The sequence below is a fragment of the Miscanthus floridulus genome, chromosome 2 (genome assembly GCF_019320115.1).
Source record: "Miscanthus floridulus cultivar M001 chromosome 2, ASM1932011v1, whole genome shotgun sequence".
In the NCBI taxonomy this organism is placed as follows: Eukaryota; Viridiplantae; Streptophyta; class Magnoliopsida; order Poales; family Poaceae; genus Miscanthus; species Miscanthus floridulus.
The window spans coordinates 76373694-76390631 of record NC_089581.1 but is presented as its reverse complement, the minus strand read 5'-3'; the positions used below and the strand labels follow the sequence as shown (position 1 = coordinate 76390631).

Sequence of the window (16938 nt, the reverse complement as noted above, 5' to 3'; positions counted from 1 at the left end):
CCTGCTGAAGAACGCAAGAGGTCCAGCACCCTGGTGGAGAACGGCGCCAAACCCCACGCTGGACGCGTCGCAGTCTACCATGAATAGCTTGTCGAAGTCAGGCATCTGGAGGACGGGCCCGGTGGTGAGGGCGCGCTTAAGCGCCTGGAAGGCCTCCTCTGCCTCCGTGTCCCAGGCGAACGCGTCTCGTCGCAAGAGACGCGTCAGGGGCGCCGCGATGAGGCCGAACTCCCGGATGAATTTCCGGTAGTAGCCCGCCAGGCCCAGGAAGCCCCGGAGGCCCCGAGCGGAGCGTGGCGGGGGCCACGCAGCGACCACCGCCACCTTGTCGGCATCCATGGCGACATCGTCCGCAGAGATGACGTGGCCCAGGTAGGCCACGGACGTCACCCCGAACGAGCACTTCGAGCGCTTAAGGTGAAGACGGTGCACCCGAAGCTCGTTGAGGACGATGGCAATGTGCTGCAGATGCTCCGCCCACGAAGAGCTGTAGATGAGAATATCGTCGAAAAAGACTAGCACAAACCTCCGCAAGTAAGGGCGAAGGACGTCGTTCATCAACACCTGGAATGTCGCCGGGGCGTTGGAGAGGCCGAAAGGCATCACCAGGAACTCGTAGTGATCGTGGTGTGTGCGGAAGGCGGTCTTGGCGATGTCGTCGGGGTGCATCCGCACCTGGTGGTAGCCCGAACGCAGGTCGAGCTTGGTGAAGAAGCAAGCCCCATGGAGCTCGTTGAGAAGCTCATCCACGACCGGTATGGGGAACTTGTCCTTGGACGTCTTGGCATTGAGGGCGCGGTAGTCGATGCAGAAGCGCCAAGACTTGTCCGCTTTGCGGACAAGGAGCACGGGCACCGAGAACGACGAAGTGCTAGGCCGGATGATGCCCTTGGTGAGCATGTCCTCGCACTGTCGTTCCAGCTCGTCCTTCTGCAGCTGGGGGTAGCGGTACGGGCGCACGGCGACGGGAGCGGTGTCCGACAGGAGGTGGATGCGGTGGTCGTACTGACGGGCCGGTGGAAGGCTCTGCGTCTCCTCGAAGATGGCGCCGTGCTGCTGCAGTAGGCAGTCCAGCAAGGGCTGCTGAGAGTCGACGGAGGTCGCCGCCACATGCTGCTGGGGCGCGGCCGAGTCAGAGCCGCCCACGCCCTTCCAGAGGACACGGCGACCCTCGCGCCAGAAGGCCAACGTCATGGCCTCGATGTCCCAGAGAATGGGGCCCAAGGTCCGCAGGAAGTCGACGCTGAGGATGAAGTCGAAGAGCCCAAGTCGAGGCCGACGCATGTGATGGAGAAGTCCTCGCCCCCGATGCTGATGGGGATGTGACGGGCGATGCCCTCACATCGCAGGCGATCGCCGTTGGTGACGATGACGCAGAGCTGCGCCCCCCCGGTGGGCGGAAGCCCCAGGCGGCGCATGGTTGCACCCTGGAGGAAGTTGTGGGTGGAGCCGGTATCGAGAACGGCCAAGAGACACTCCCCCTTGACCATCACCGGCAGCAGCATCGTGTTCTCCGTCCGGATACCTGCAAGTGCATGGAGGGACACGAGGAGAGCGTTAGCAGCCGCCTGCCCCTAGGCGGCCGGCTCCTCTGGTGGTATGGCCGCGTCCCCGTCCTCGACGGGCGCGTCGTCCTCCTCAATGTAGTCCCCGGACTCCAGGTAGAAGAGTCGCTGACACACATGCCCAGGGACGTAGGGCTCGTCGCAGTTGTAGCATAGTCCTTGGCGACGACGTTCCAGCTGCTCTGCCAGTGTAAGGCAGCGAAACGGGCGCGCCGCGGGGCCCGCATTGGCCGCAACGGGGGCCTGTCCCACCTGGGCCGCCCCGGGTGCGCGCGCCGGAGGAGGCTGACCCTGACGCAGAGCCGGACGAGCGGCTCGAGGAGGCGGCGCTGGCTGCATGGCAGCCACACGATGCTCAAACGCCCAGGCGTAGTACATGGCCGTTTGGAGGTCCGGGGGTCACGCATCTCCACGTCCACCCGGATATGATCCGAAAGGCCACCAACGAAGAGCTCGGCCCGCTGATGCGTGGAGACGTCCCAGGCGTGACATGCCACCGCCTGGAAGCGATCGGCGAACTACTGCACAGTGGAAACAAATGGCAGCCAGCCCGGCCCAGCTCAGCCAACCGACTCCCGCGGATCGGAGGGCCGAAGCGCAGACGACATAGCTCCTTGAAGCGCTCCCACGGTGGCATGCCCTCGTCCTGCTCGAGGGCATAGTACCAAGTCTGGGCCGCCCCCCCCCGGAGATGATAGGAGGCGAGCCAGGTACGGTCGGAGGCAAGCGTGCGCTGACCCCGAAAGAATTGCTCACACTAGTTGAGCCAATTTAGGGGATCAACGAAGCCATCGTATGTGGCGAACTCCAACTTGTAAAACTTGGGCGGCGGCGGGTCCTGTGCGGCGGCCGAGGGCGCCGCGCCCGTGCTGTCCAGCGAGGGCGACGCGGCGGAGAGCATCGGCATCAGGCTACCGCCGTGAAACAGGGGACCGTCTACCCCACCGTAGAGGACACCCAGAGCCGGGGCACCGCCATGCGCCATGACAGTCCCGGTGGTCGGGAGCGGCGGTAGGTGCGGTTGGGTACTGGTCGCCGTGTAGATGGGTTCTGACGAACAGGTGATCCAAGCCGGAAGCGGTGACAGCGACGACAGAAACCTAATCTGCTGGATGGGGACGCCCTGGGACGGCGGCGGCGCGACTGGGAATGAGGTCGTCGCAGTCCCGTCGTAGGGCATCCCATACTGGTACGAGATGACCGGCGCCATGGTCGCGGCCGAGGGCGGCGGCGGCGACGGGGGTAGCTGCTGTTGGTGTGGTGGTGGAGGTGGAAGCTAGGGCTGCGGCTGGGGCGCATAGGGCCCGACGAGGAAGGCCCTGATGCCCGCCACAGCCTGCCCTAATTCCAGGATCGCGCCTGTCATCTGCTCCGGGGTGAGGACGAGGGCGGCGGGAGACGACGGCGCCGGGGCAGAGGGCGCGATCGCCCCTGAGGACGCCAGCGCGCCCAATGCCGGCGCGCCTGATGTGTGGGGCAGCAGCGCCGACGAAGACGCTGGTGGCGATGGGTGGGTGTGCGGCGGCGACGGGTGGGAAGAACTCAGTAGAGGGCTGGACATGATCGAACCAGAGATCTCTGATACCAGATTGATAGGAATTCGATCCCTACCGATGCGAGTTCGTAGGTTGTACGAGTGAGAGAGGGGAGGGCGAGGCTAGAGGCACGCTCGACGGCTTCTGGGCGCCGTGGTCGCGCGTAGAAGAAGAGAAGGAGGCGGCTAGGGGGCTAGGGCTACTGGGGGTCTCCCGGCTCCCTAAAAGAAGGCGAGCAATTATGTTGGCTCTTTTTCCTCCCATCACAAAGTGTCTTACATCTGCTTATATAACTCTCCTCCTTGCTAATAATAGGAAATAAATAATAATAAATTGGGCCAAGCCTGTAATTCCCTTCGCCTCTAGCCACTAATGGCCCTCCTCCGGGTGTACTGAACCCCGGTCATAACAAGTTGACACAAATATTAAAATACCAAATTCAAACAAAGTTGAGGAAGAAATGATTCCACAAACAAAAGCATTTTGTTGTCTGTTGTGCAAATCCTTTACGAAAATTGGCTATTTATGATATACAATGCTACCAGTTAAGCATCTATGGCAGAGTGGTTAAAAGCACCCAATTCATAATTGGTCAATTTGTGGACTCAATTACAGCTGGATGCACGCAAACAGGAACTGCATAAACGAAAATGTCCATTTACTCCCCCAAGTTTTTCAGTTGTCCAGGATAGCCCTCTAAACTATTTTTTCTGCTTCACTTTGTCTAATGAAAATACTATTCCCTCCGTTCCAAATTGTAAGTCATTTTGGCTTTTTTAGAAACATAGTTATTACTATGTATCTAGACATAGTGTATATCTAGGTGCATAACAAAAGCTATGTACCTAGAAAAGCCAAAACAACTTACAATTTCGAATGGAGGGAGTAATATATAGTCACTTCACTCCATATTTGAGGTGAAGCTTCACTTCTTAGTGGCATTTGTCTTCTTTTTGTTTCTCTTTACACAAGTTGTATTTCAAGTTGAAACTTATGTGAGATTATAGACGACAACATACCCTATTTTATGAAATATGTGCATAATCTTTCATGACTAGTTGCATATATCGGTAGCACCTGAAATCAATTTAATCCTCAGGAAATGGAAAATTTGTCCTTCCCTGGAAAACAATGTAGGGGATTTTCCAGATCCAAATTTTACAGCTTCATGTTATGGGGAACATCACAATTAGTCTCAGGGATAATAACTAATATAAAAACACTAAAGGTCTGTAAACAAACCTTCCCAGATGCACAAAGTTGATAAAAGCAGTGGTAATTCCTTTCAGATTCAGAAATTTGCACAACACGAGACCGTTCCAGGAGGTAAGTTCGAACTGCAGCCCCAGATATTCTACCGGATTTGTCAAATTGAATCTCAACAAATTTCCCAAATCGACTGCAGTGAAATAAATAGTAAGTAAACATATGGGTATATAGAAGAAAGCAGTACACCTACTAGTAATATACTATCATGCCTATCTACAACCTTTTTCTCACACCTATGAGCATACTGATATAAGTGCCTAGCTTCATTTCTTTTTATAATGAGGATTAAACCTAAAACGCTAGCACCTTTGAAAAATTAATAAGCATAGCACCCTCACCATTCAAAGACTATCAAATAAAAGATGTATATAGTTGTATGGCCAAAGAATCAAACAAGCATTCTTTTTTTATGAAAAATAGTAAAATAAATTGATTGACTCCAAGAAAATTAATGAAAGAAGTAAAGAAGTTCACCTGGAGTTATCATTTCTCACTGTCCGTGCATTACCAAAAGCTTCCAACAGTGGATTTGACTGCATTGAAATGAGAGCAGGATAGATGCAGAGTTGAGAAAACATAAAGCCTTCTATAGGGCATGTTAATCATGCACCAAAAGAATTGATGAGAAAACTGAAAGTTACCTCTAGAACTTGTTGCTCCACAGAGCGGATATCACCAATTGCACGGCCCCCAACAAAAGTAAGATACCGCATAATGAGTTTGGTGGTCTCTGTTTTTCCAGCACCGCTTTCTCCACTGACTAATATGGACTGGCTGTGGTTCTCGCTAACCATAGCTCTTCAAGAAAGAGAAATATGCCATGTAAAACTCCATATTCTAATTTCTAACTACCACGCTGCAAGCTGGTTTCCATGTTTCATACCTGTACGATGCATCAGCAATGGCAAAAACATGTGGACTCAATTCACCGAACTGCACACCTCTGTACTGCTCCATCATATGCATATCATACATATGGGGGAGCTTTGCAAAAGGATTTACAGCAATCAAGATGCGCCCTGTGTATGTCTGAAGAAACAACAGAAGCGTCGGAATAATGTATGGCACACATAACACCAACATTAGCAACATGTTCCCACAAAACACAACATATGGGCTAGCACAGATCGGCAAAATAATCCCTTCCCTCAATTCCACATACATTGGACCCGTACATGATCTTACACGAGACCACTAGCCCACTATCCTCTTAGAAAGACTTCTTACAGGATACGAGTAATGTGCAGCCAATGGACATTGTGAGATTAAAAAGAGAGAGTAGAAAAGATGGAGACACTCACGTAGATCTCGTTGAGCGTGTATCGGAGTGCGAGGTTGCAGAGCACCCCAGGCTCGTGGAGGTAGACGAGCTTGGTCATATCGTCGACGCCCCCAAGATCGGCCTCCGTGTCCCGTGGCAGGACCTTCCTACCGTCTACTACAGCCTGCCCACACCACAGACCAGCCACAAAGATAATAACCAAACGGGCAAACCAACCCAGCCACGAAGCTAGCAATTCGACGAACACCTATGCTGCAGCTGCAGCGGGGCTTGGAAATCGAAACGATGGGTTGTCTGGGTCGTTCCGCCCTCACCTTGACACCGGTGGATAGGACGACAGCGACTGAGGACGGCGAGGACGGGGAGGCGGGCGAGGAGACAACCTCGGCCTCGGCCCAGGCGAGTTCCGGGTGTTCCACCCACACGGCGGTGCCGGGACGGAAGATCATTGCGGCAGCGGCGGGGCTAGGCGTCGCAGCGGTGGCGCTGCGGTTTGTGGGGAATCCAGGCGATTGGAGTAGGATTGCCCATATGGAAGGAGAGGTGGTCGGGATTCAGGAAGGGATGGAGATGGCGGAAGTCGCGCTCGAGCGCCCGCGTGTGGGACGAACCGACCGTTGGAGGAAACGGCGGGGCAGGAGAGAGAATCAGAGAATGTGTGGAAGACGATGGATGAACCGAGCATTTTTTTGTCTTCCAAATTACGGTCGTTTTATAGGGTAATAATATGAGTTTTTTTTGTTTTGTTTTGAACTTGGCCCATTCATTACTCAGCTGAGAAATCGTCAGAGACAATTACAAATACATCATCGGGGATGGTGCATGTGATCACCGCCTCTCCTTCGATGCAACTGTAACCTAAACCCGCCACAGCATGGGCAGCTCTATTGCCATCTCTACCCAGAAAATTATAGACAAAAACATTAAAATTGGACCCAGTTAATGACTTAGAGCTCTTCAATCAAACCTGCTTCCGGCGGAATTAGGGATGAAAACGGATCGGATACGGACGGATATCACCGATATTATATTTGTTTTCATATTTCTGTTCGGATTCGGATTCGAATACGGATAGCGTCAACTATGTTGGATAGGATACGATTGGATATCGACATCATAAATATGCGATTTGAGTATTCGGATACGGATACGGTATCGGATGTTGGATATCCGGACTCGGATACGGACAGATCTCAACCCCTCTAAACGAATTCGGTTTCGAATACGGTCGGAAAATATCCGTACCGCTTTCATCCCTAGGCGGAATATCAAAGCCTTGGGCCTGTATAGCTTGCTGAACATTCAGTGCGTCAGTTTCCAGGATTAAGAGTGAAATACACTAGCGGTCCTTTTACTTGTCGGCCCGTGTCAGTCCGGTCCACGAACTTGCAAACGCGAAAAATAGACCCCTGAACTTGTCAAGTTGTTCACCGCAGGTCCATTTCCCATCCGGCGCGGCCTCCACGCGATGCAGCGCCAGCGTGGCGGACGAAGCACGTGAACCAGCAGCTACACCTGTCCCTGCTCCACGCTGCGCGGGGCTCCCCGTCCACTTCGCGGTGCCGGAGTTGCACCTCCAGGAGGCCACGCTGGACGTGCCCGCGCACGAGTCTCCCGCCCCGGACCCGCTCTCCCCTTTCCCGGCGCACGTGCAGCCGCTCTTCGAGGCCTACAGCGTCGGTGCACGGGCCCCGCTAGCCGCGCTCCTGGCGGAGCTCGCCGCGACCCACCGCCGCGTTGTTGTCCTTCACGACAGCATGGCGGCGTTCGCGGTGGCCGAGGCCACATGCTTGCCCAACGCCAAGACCCTCAGCGTGCACTGCCTCGCCGCCTCCTACAACGTCGGGTGGGCGGACCGGGAGCACGCCCTGCTACGCCGCCACGGCCTCGTGTTCCACCCGCCTGACGCCTACGCCACCTCGGAGTTTGTCGCGCTCACCAGGCGGATGGGGCAGGAGCGTCGGCACGCGCCTGGCGCCGGCATGGTCATCAACACCTGTCGCGCGCTCGAGGGCAACTTCCTCGACGCGCTGCAGGGGATCTCGTCTTTTGACGGCGTGCTCCTCCCCGGCGCCGGCGCGAGCAGTGGGACTGGTAGCGGGAACTCGCGGCGGCACGAGTGCCTGGACTGGCTCGACGCGCAGCCGCCGTCGTCGGTGCTATACGTCTTGTTCGGCACGACGTTGTCGCTGTGCCTAGAGCAGGTGCGCGAGCTCGCCTCTGATTCACTGCAAGACCGGCGGAATCCGCCTCTGATTCACTGCAAGACCGGCGTATCTCCTTCGTCGTTCCTCTGCAAGTCTACGAATTTGTGGGCGTGCGGCCTGTAAGCCTGGGAGAACAGCAATCCGAATGAAGAAAAAGATGGACGTTTGCATTATTGGTTGAAGAAAGACGCAAGCAAGAGCACCAGGAGTTCTAGACAAACCAAAGTTGTAAGCACATGTGAATTTGTTCAATTTGTTGTGTTCTTACCTCTCTACGACAATGGACGCCGCGGCGTCGTGGTGTCCGATTGGCTGCGGGTGGCAGCAGTTTGCACCTGTTGCGCCCATGCGCTCGTCGGCCCGAGGCATGCACACGAACGCAGCCATAAGCCATAGCCATGGCCCCTGGCCAGGGCGAAATCGGCAGTGCCCGCGTGCCCAGTGTGGCCACGGTGCCTGCACACAACCTGGCCTGTGTGCTTGCCCGGCGGCTGGTGGCCGGCTACGGCCAGGCCCGCGATGGAGGCTACCCTACGCCTGCGCCTCGCGCGCCACGGCCGGCGGCTCTGCGCCCGCGACTAGCAACCCCGCACAGCGTCCTTGGCCCGGTGCTCGAGGCCTCACACGGCACACACCGGTGGCGACGGCATCCATGGCCGAGTTCGGCGTAGGTTGCGGCGGCGTCCATGACTTCCACGATGGTGGTCGCACCCCTTCGGCTCGAAGCAGAGGCGGTTGCACCCGTTCGGCCCATGGCGACGGCACCCCACATGCCTGTCCTGTGGCTACGGCTGTGGCTCCCGCTCGCCCGGCCACAGGACAACGGCTCCGTGTCTACATTGAATCAGAGACCTCCGCGCCGGCGTGCTCGTGCGCCCCTGGGAGCGGCGCCACGACGTGACCCCCGCGGCCGCAATCCACGATGCCATCGACAGGGTTATGGCCTCGGGGAGTCCGTTCGCGGTGCCGTGGTCGAGGGCGGGTCGTCCAGGTCCCTGGACAAGCTCGTCGCGTATGTGACGAGGTGATCCATGGTCCGTGCGGCGACTGTGCCGCGTTGTGGCGTCCGTGCGGCGACTTCGTCCGCCACGCTGACGCTGCCACGTCGCTGGAGGCCGCGCCGGATGGAAAATGGGCCTGCAGTGAACAACTTGACAAGTTTAGGGGCCTATTTTCCGTGTTTGCAAATTCGTGGACCGAACTTGCACATGCCGATAAATTAAAGGACCGCCGGTGTATTTCACTCCAGGATTAACTTGCCTATGCCCAAATTACTCGCCACTTGGACGTCTCGCAGGCAGGCGATCAGCTCGCCACTTGGACGTCTTCCCTCGATCCATCATCACCACATCTCCATCGTGGTCACGGATCAAGAATCCCTAGCTCCTAGCCATGGTTTCCTGAATGAATGAGGCATCGCAGTTAAGCTTCAGAAAGCCCTCCGGCGGCTTACTCCACTTCACTCTTGGTACCGATCTCGGTAGCTTTGGAGGACTCTGAGACCGAGATATCTCGTTAGCATAAATTCTAATTGACCGTGCAAGTTCCTCAGCTCATCGGCCTCGGCCTTCTTCCCGGACAATGTTCCGGTTTGTCCACAGAGACCACAAAGTGATGACCATCAAGATAGCAATCTCCTCTTTCTCCGACAGAATGATTGAGACTGCATCCATGGCTGAGAATTGTGTAGCCAATCTATGTCTCCTGTCCTCCAAAAGGCCAGCAGGTTCCAAACTTGCTTGGCGAGCTTACATCTAAAGAAGAGGTGGCCTCCATCTTCAATATCTCTTCCACAGACCGGACAGTGATGGTCAATTTCCATGCCACGATGGACTAGCTTGCAGTAGAGGGGATGGCTATCATGCGCCATACGCCAGAGAAAATGTTTCACTTTGTTTGGGCAGTGGAGGCCCCAAATCTTCATCCAGACCGGGTCTGCTTGTTGCCTGCTACCACCTTGAGCCGCCTTGCCATTACTGTTTTTGATAAAATCATCTCTGCATATCTTGTACGCGCTTCGGACGCTAAAGTTGCCATGCTTGTCAAAATGCTAGGCCAAGATATTATCTCGACCTTCAAACACAGGGATTGCCAAGATGACTTGTTGATCTTCTTCCCAAAAGAGCTCCTTAACCAACTCCACATCCCAATCGCCAGTCACAGGATTGAAACTCCACATCCCAATCGCCAGTCACAGGATTGATCAGCTCATCTACATCAGTTACCAGATTTGTCCCCCTAGGTGTGATGGGCCTTCTGGATTGGTCCCTCGGGAGCCAAGGGTCAGTGCATATTTTCAAACCTCTGCCATCCCCCACTCTCTATATCATTCCCTTTTTCATCAACTGAACACCTCTCAAAATACTCCGCCATGTCTATGACATGCCAGACTTCGGCTTAGCATCCAAAACTGTGGAGTTGTTGTAGTACTTTGCTCGCATAATACGCGCACAGAGGGACTCTGGCCTAACCCAAAGTCTCCAGGCCTGTTTTGATAGCATAGCAAGGTTGAAAGCATGGATATCCCTGAAGCCCAGACCCCCCCTCCTTTTTGGGACGTATCAGAGTATCACGGTGCAACCAATGGATTTTATGATTTCCCTCCTGATTCTAGCAAACCATTGAGCTAATTTGATCACAAAAAGTCTTTGTTAGATCAAAACACCCCATCGCATGCGTTGGGATTGCTTGAGCCACCGCTTGATGAGAATCTCCTCTCCAGCCCAAGACAAGAATTTTTCCTTCCATACCTGAATGTGCTGCCAAATTCTTTCCTTGATATAAGCAAAGGTGCTTGACTTTGATCTACCCACCTGTACTGGGAGTCCTAAATATCGTTCATTTATTGTTTCCTTCGTAATTTGCAGCATGGCGCAGTGTTTTGACTGAAAAGCACCGCCGATTTCGCCTTGTTGATCATTGTTAGTATTTATTAACTTCACTTGTAAAGAAACGATCTTTGATCTAGCTCAAAATTTAGCTTTAGTTTCGGTATTTTTCGCGCTCGGGACTAGAGAGACTTTTAGTCCCCGTTTGTAACTCCAACCAGGACTAAAGGACCCTGCCCAACGACTACTACGGCAGGTTTTTGCTATAGGGGACCTTTAGTCCTGGTTGGAGCTACCAACCAGGACTAAAGGTTAACTTTTACTCTTGGTTGGTCCCTCCAACCGGGAGTAAAAGTCTACTCCCGGCTAGAGGCTCTATCCGGGACTAGAAAGAGACCTTTAGTCCTGGTTTCTGTCTCCAACCGGGATTAAAGGTCCCCTTCTATATAGCCCTACTTCCTCCCCGAGCCCAAGCCATTTCGAGCTCAGTGTTCTTGCTTCATCGTCAGCCTCTCTTCTTCCTCATCGTTGGTAATCACAAGATTTCTTCAATTCCTCCATCGATTCTTCGGTTCTAAAGGTTACCAACTTTATACTCTCATGTTTCATCAGTAGCATATCTTATTTTGTGGACTAGATATATATGGTTTTTTATGGTGAATTTTTTTTTATTTGTAAGCCATTTAAGCTCAAAATCACTTTAAAGTTTGTATATTTGGATGAAGGAAGGTTAAACTAGTTATTCAAAACTAGTATTCAGCTTTTATTTCTAGCATGCATAGCACATTTCATGGTTTAGAGATATAGAGAATTTTAGAGTTTTTTAATTTTATTTATTTATAAAATAAGAAATTTATATTATATTAAAATGAGTATAGAGAGCAGATGTCAACTGCTTCAGGGTCCTCGGCCTCTCATCAGGTTCCAAAGCGACTGAGGCCACTCTCTCTCATTGCATGCGGCAAGTGTGAGGAAAAGATTGTGATCGAGTACCGGGTGAGGAAGGAGTGTCCCAACAAGAGCCGTATCTTCTACAAGTGTCCGGATCGCAACGTGAGTTATTTTGTCGCATTTGATGATTATAGTTAATTTATACTTATTTTTATGATGATTGTGATTAAAGTTCTAATTTTTTGTTTTAATTGTAGTGGGATGACACTGGATGTTCAGACTGGTATTGGGAGGAAGAGTATGTTGAACATGTATAAAACTCTCTTGCACAGGCGGCTACGGCAGCTGATGAGGCAGTGATCCCGTGGAAGAAGGCCATAGATATTGAACAAACGCATGATCTCTCTGCTTTAATTAGGATTGGTCGCGAAATCCTTATGCTGCTGAAGTGCATTTTAGCTTTAGTTTTTTTAATGGTAGTTGTGACTGTCTACATTATAGCGAGACTTTCATAAATTAATATTTTGTGTGGTGGCATGCATGTCATATAATTAACTAATTATGTTCTAGGTTTTAATATGGTATATATGTCATGTAATGCAGATGAGCCGGCATTGAATGTACAATGCTGATCGTCGCTCCCAAGAGTTCATTGAGGGCGTGCATTCTTTCTTACGTGTGGCCGAGACAAACAAACGTGATTGTTTCATGTGCTGCCCATGTGCCATATGTAAGAATTTGAAGGAATATGCTAGCTAAAGGAGTCTTCATTCACACTTATTGAAGTCGGGTTTCATGCCAAACTATATTTGTTGGACGAAGCACGGAGAGACTGGGGTTGTAATGGAAGAAGGTGAAGAAGAACAATGGGACGATGATGACATTATTGCTGAATATGGTGCCTTCAATGATACTGCAATGGGAAAAGCTGAAAAAGAGGTAGTGGCAGAAGATGAGCCCGCTGATGATCTTGGTCAGGCCATTCGTGACGCACAAAGAGAATGCGAAAGTGAAAAGTGAAACAGATGGTATGAATCCTTTCGGGGAGTAGAGCAGTAGTCATAGCATTTGGCCTGTTACTCTATGTATCTACAACCTTCCTCCCTGGTTATGCATGAAGCGTAAGTTTATTATGATGCCAGTGCTCATCTAAGGCCCAAGGCAACCTGACAATAACATCGATGTGTACCTAAGGCCACTAGTTGAAGAACTTCTACTTTTGTGGAACAGACTAGGTGTACGTGTGTGGGTTGAGCACAAACAGGAGCACTTTGACCTACGAGCATTATTGTCCGTAACAATCAATGATTGGCCTGCTCTAAGTAATCTTTCAGGACAATCAAACAAGGGATATAATGCATGCACGCACGGTTCGATGACATTAAAGGTATATTCTTGAAAAAATATCGAAAGGTCGTATACCTTGGCCATCGTCGATTTCTTTCTGCGAATCACCCCCTAAGAAAGAAAGGCAAGCATTTTAAAGGTAAGGCAGACCACCAGACCAAGCCGGGCAACCGAACTAGTGAGGATGTACTCAATATGGTCAAGGATGTGAAAGTAGTATTTGGAAAGGCACATGGCAGCAAACCTGTTCTGAACGACGCCGATCGTCACGCACCCATGTGGAAGAAGAAGTCCATATTTTGGGAGCTACCCTATTGGCAAGTCCTAGAGGTCTGTAGCGCGATCGACGTGATGCACCTGACGAATAATCTTTTTGTGAACCTACTAGGCTTCATGGGTGTGTATGGGAAGCCTAAGGACACACTTGAAGCACGACAGGACCTGCGATGTTTGAAAGAATGAGACAACTTATATCCAGAGAAGACAGATGATGGACGCCATTACTTAAGTCCTACCAGCTACACTCTTAGCAAAGAAGAGAAGGAAAACATGTTTGAATGCCTAGCAAGCATCAAGGTACCATCTGGATTCTCCTCGAATATAAATGGTATAATAAATGTGCCAGAGAAGAAATTCCTAAACTTAAAGTCCCATGACTACCACGTGCTCATGACGCAATTGCTTCCAGTTGCATTAAAAGGAATTCTACCTCTAAATGTACGTCTAGCCACCATGAAGCTATGTGCATTCCTCAATGCAATTTCTCAGAAGGCAATCGATCCAATGGATCTAGCTAAACTACAGAATGATGTGGTTCAATGTCTTGTCAGCTTTGAGTTGGTGTTCCCTCCTTTAATATCATGACACACCTCCTAGTTCACCTGGTCAAGGAGATTAGCATTCTCGGTCTTGTGTTCCTGCACAATATGTTCCCCTTTGAGAGGTTCATAGGAGTCCTAAAGAAATATGTTCACAACTGTGCTCGGCTAGAAGGAAGCATTACCAAGGGCTATGGAACAGAGGAGGTCATTGAGTTTTGTGTTGACTTTATTCCCAACCTTGACCCGATTGGTGTTCTTGAATCGTGACACGAGGGGAGACTAAGTGGAAAGGGGACACTAGGGAAGAAAACATATATTGGTACACAGGACAATTATTTTAATAAAGCACACTACATAGTTCTACAAAACTCCTCCTTGGTGGATCCGTATATCGAGACACATAAAGAGTTGCTCCGATCCGAGTTTCCAGGGAAGTCTGAAGCTTGGATTACGCATCAGCACATGGAAACTTTCAGCGACTGGTTGCGAAAAGAATGTCAGGGTGATGAGAGTATTGATGAGCAACTGTATTTGTTGGCTAGGCAGCCATCATGGCATATCCTCACATACAGTGTACAAGATAAGTGGGAATACATTTTACACAGTAGCCCAAGATAAAAGGAGCACCAACCAAAACAGTGGTGTCCGCATAGATGTCACTGACCCTAATGGAAATAAGCAAACATATTATGGCCGCATAGAGGAGATATGGGAACTAAACTATGCACCTACTTTTAAGGTACCTTTGTTCAAGTGCCAATGGGTAAAGGCGACTGGAGGTGGGGTAGCAGTCAACAACCAGTATGGAATGACAACCGTGGACCTCAACAATATTGGGTACAAAGATAAACCATTCGTCCTTATCAAGGATGTGAATCAGGTGTTCTATGTCAAGGACATGTCTACAAAACCGAAGAGAGGAAAAAACAACAACGACCCAATCAATGAGCCAAAGCGCCACATAGTTCTTTCAGGGAAAAGAAACATCATCAAAATTGAAGACAAGTTAGACATATTAGAAGATTATAAAAATGATGACCGAATTCCACCCTTCATAGTGAACAAAGACCCAAGCATCCAGCTAAATGATGAGGACACTCTATGGTTACGGCGCGATCATAACCAAGGGATATACATTAAGAAGAAGTTCACTATTGTGCCCGCTTGATATATATAGTGTATTCATATTTCTGTCGTGTATTCATATTTTCTACCATTTAAATGAATTTTCTGCTTGATGGTGGATTTCCTATGGAGAATGTGTGATGAAAAAACAAATGATCAACGTCAATAAGATGTGAAAACTAATTTCCTATCGAAAAGCAATAGTTTTAATGATTTTAATTAAGTAGTACATTTTTGCATGGTGAAAATTATGATTATTATTTACACTATGTTAAATATTTATACGGTAAAACAAAAGAGTTTAGGTTACAGATTTTTCTTATGTACAATAATGCAAAACCAGGTCTCGGAATTCTTTTTGTATTTTTTTTGCTAATATTTTATTTACTAGGCAATTAACAACTCTCTGCATATTTATATAAAAAATATATAAAAAAGGAAAAACTTCTACAAACTGGTGGGAAGCCAAACTGTAGCCCACCTTTACTCCTAGGTGGACCAACTACCCGGGACTAAAGGTCAGACCTTTAGTCCTAGTTCTAACCATCACCCAGGACTAAAGAACCTTTAGTCCCGATTCTAACCATCACCCGGGACTACTAAAGATGGGTTGCGTTTTCGCGGCCCGCCAAAATCCCCTTTACTCCAAGGCCGTGGCTACACCCAGGACTAAAGGTCATACCTTTAGTCCTAGTTCTAACCATCACTCGGGACTAAGAACCTTTAGTCTTGGTCCTAACAATCACCTGGGACTACAGGTCCCCCTTTATAAACCACACCCTTCTCCCTTAGTTCCCTTCCTCTCTATCTCCGCCGCCTTCTTCTCCAACCGGATCCAGTAGCCGCCAAGCCTTCTTCTCCGTTGCCTCATCTTCTCCACTAGATCGATCTGATCCAGTAGCGCTGCCGCCCCCAGGCGACCACCCTAGCCTCGCCTCATCATGCGCGCACGCTATCACTAGCCCCATGCGCATGCGCGCTTCTTCTCTGGCCGGCCAGCGCACGCCTCGCGTTGTCCTCATCCCTAGCCCACCTCACCCCCAAGCAGTTCAAGGTTCTTCGAGGTGTCTATCTCTGCCAATTCATCCCCTTCTTCATCCTCCTCTCCGTGCTATGTTTGAACTTTGAAGCCTCATTCTTGTGTTAGATCCACGAGACGCAGTCTTCTCCAAGATCCATAACAGGCCACAACATCTCTATTATGGCACGTCTTCTCTAGGTTTGGCCCGGTCTCCCTCTTCCTCTACACTCTCTTGCTGCTGTATGGCCAACTTGTTCAGTGCCGTTTTTCAATGAATGTATCACTTCGATTTGGTGCTAGCTAGTAGCCTTTGCAATTGGTGCATACTTCTATTTATATGTTAGGCTCCTTGGTGCTAGAATGTGGGCGACTGAGGCCATGAATTCATACTGATATTTATGCTTGTGTCTGGCCCTATGTAATATGTATTTGCATGTGCATGTCGATGATCAAATTAAATGGAAAGACATGTACCACTGTTATTACCGGTCAATCACCATGCCACTTGAGGTTGAGGGTAACAATTTAGCTAGTCTGCTACTTTTGCATGGCGATATTTGATTTCACCTAACCATACTTGCTGCTCTTAAGAGGCAAAGCTCGAATGGATGGGCTTTCCTGCAGCCATATTTACCATCGGCATGTGATCCATGACTGGAATATTCTTTCTGATTGTAGGAACAGTGATAGCTTCCCAGTCCTATAATGAAATAGATTATTACTATTTTTTAGTAAAGTCTAAGTCTCTAACATGTTTTTTGGCTGCAAGAGCTAGACCTCATGTTTGACACCTTGGATGTGAGCCACCGCTGCCACCATATATAATCTGTTTATGATGGATTAATTCTTCCAACCTTTTGTAATCGGATGGATGTGTGTGCCGAGCCCTCATGCCGGCAATCTTGTAATGCGATTTTGCGCTGAGCCATCGAGCTCAGTGGAGCACGGACACGATCCGATGTCTCATCGTTTCCTCCTTTTTGTGCGGTAGCTTATGACGACGCCGGCCCCTAGATCCGAGACGTTCGACGGCGTCCGTGATGTTGT

General features: G+C 50.3%; 1 protein-coding gene and 1 pseudogene across 6 annotated transcripts in view; one reads left to right on the top strand and one right to left on the bottom strand.

The window, feature by feature from the left end:
- LOC136526220 (protein OPAQUE1-like) overlaps positions 1-6339 on the bottom strand; it is a 40219-nt gene extending 33880 nt beyond the window's left edge. For 3 of the 6 annotated variants that reach the window (XM_066518964.1, XM_066518979.1, XM_066518972.1), the window contains exons 1-6: positions 5966-6332; positions 5671-5814; positions 5253-5398; positions 5011-5167; positions 4844-4902; positions 4343-4499 (exon numbers count right to left, since the gene is read on the bottom strand). In XM_066518964.1, the coding sequence (XP_066375061.1) occupies positions 4343-4499; positions 4844-4902; positions 5011-5167; positions 5253-5398; positions 5671-5814; positions 5966-6100 (798 nt within the window). In that variant the 5' untranslated portion in view covers positions 6101-6332. Of the gene's footprint in view, positions 1-4342; positions 4500-4843; positions 4903-5010; positions 5168-5252; positions 5399-5670; positions 5815-5965 lie in introns of all 6 variants that reach the window. The other 3 variants (XR_010776534.1, XM_066518983.1, XM_066518969.1) reach the window with 3 other exon arrangements.
- Positions 6183-7981, top strand: LOC136536735 (cis-zeatin O-glucosyltransferase 1-like; annotated as a pseudogene).
- The last annotated feature ends 8957 nt before the right edge of the window (positions 7982-16938 follow it).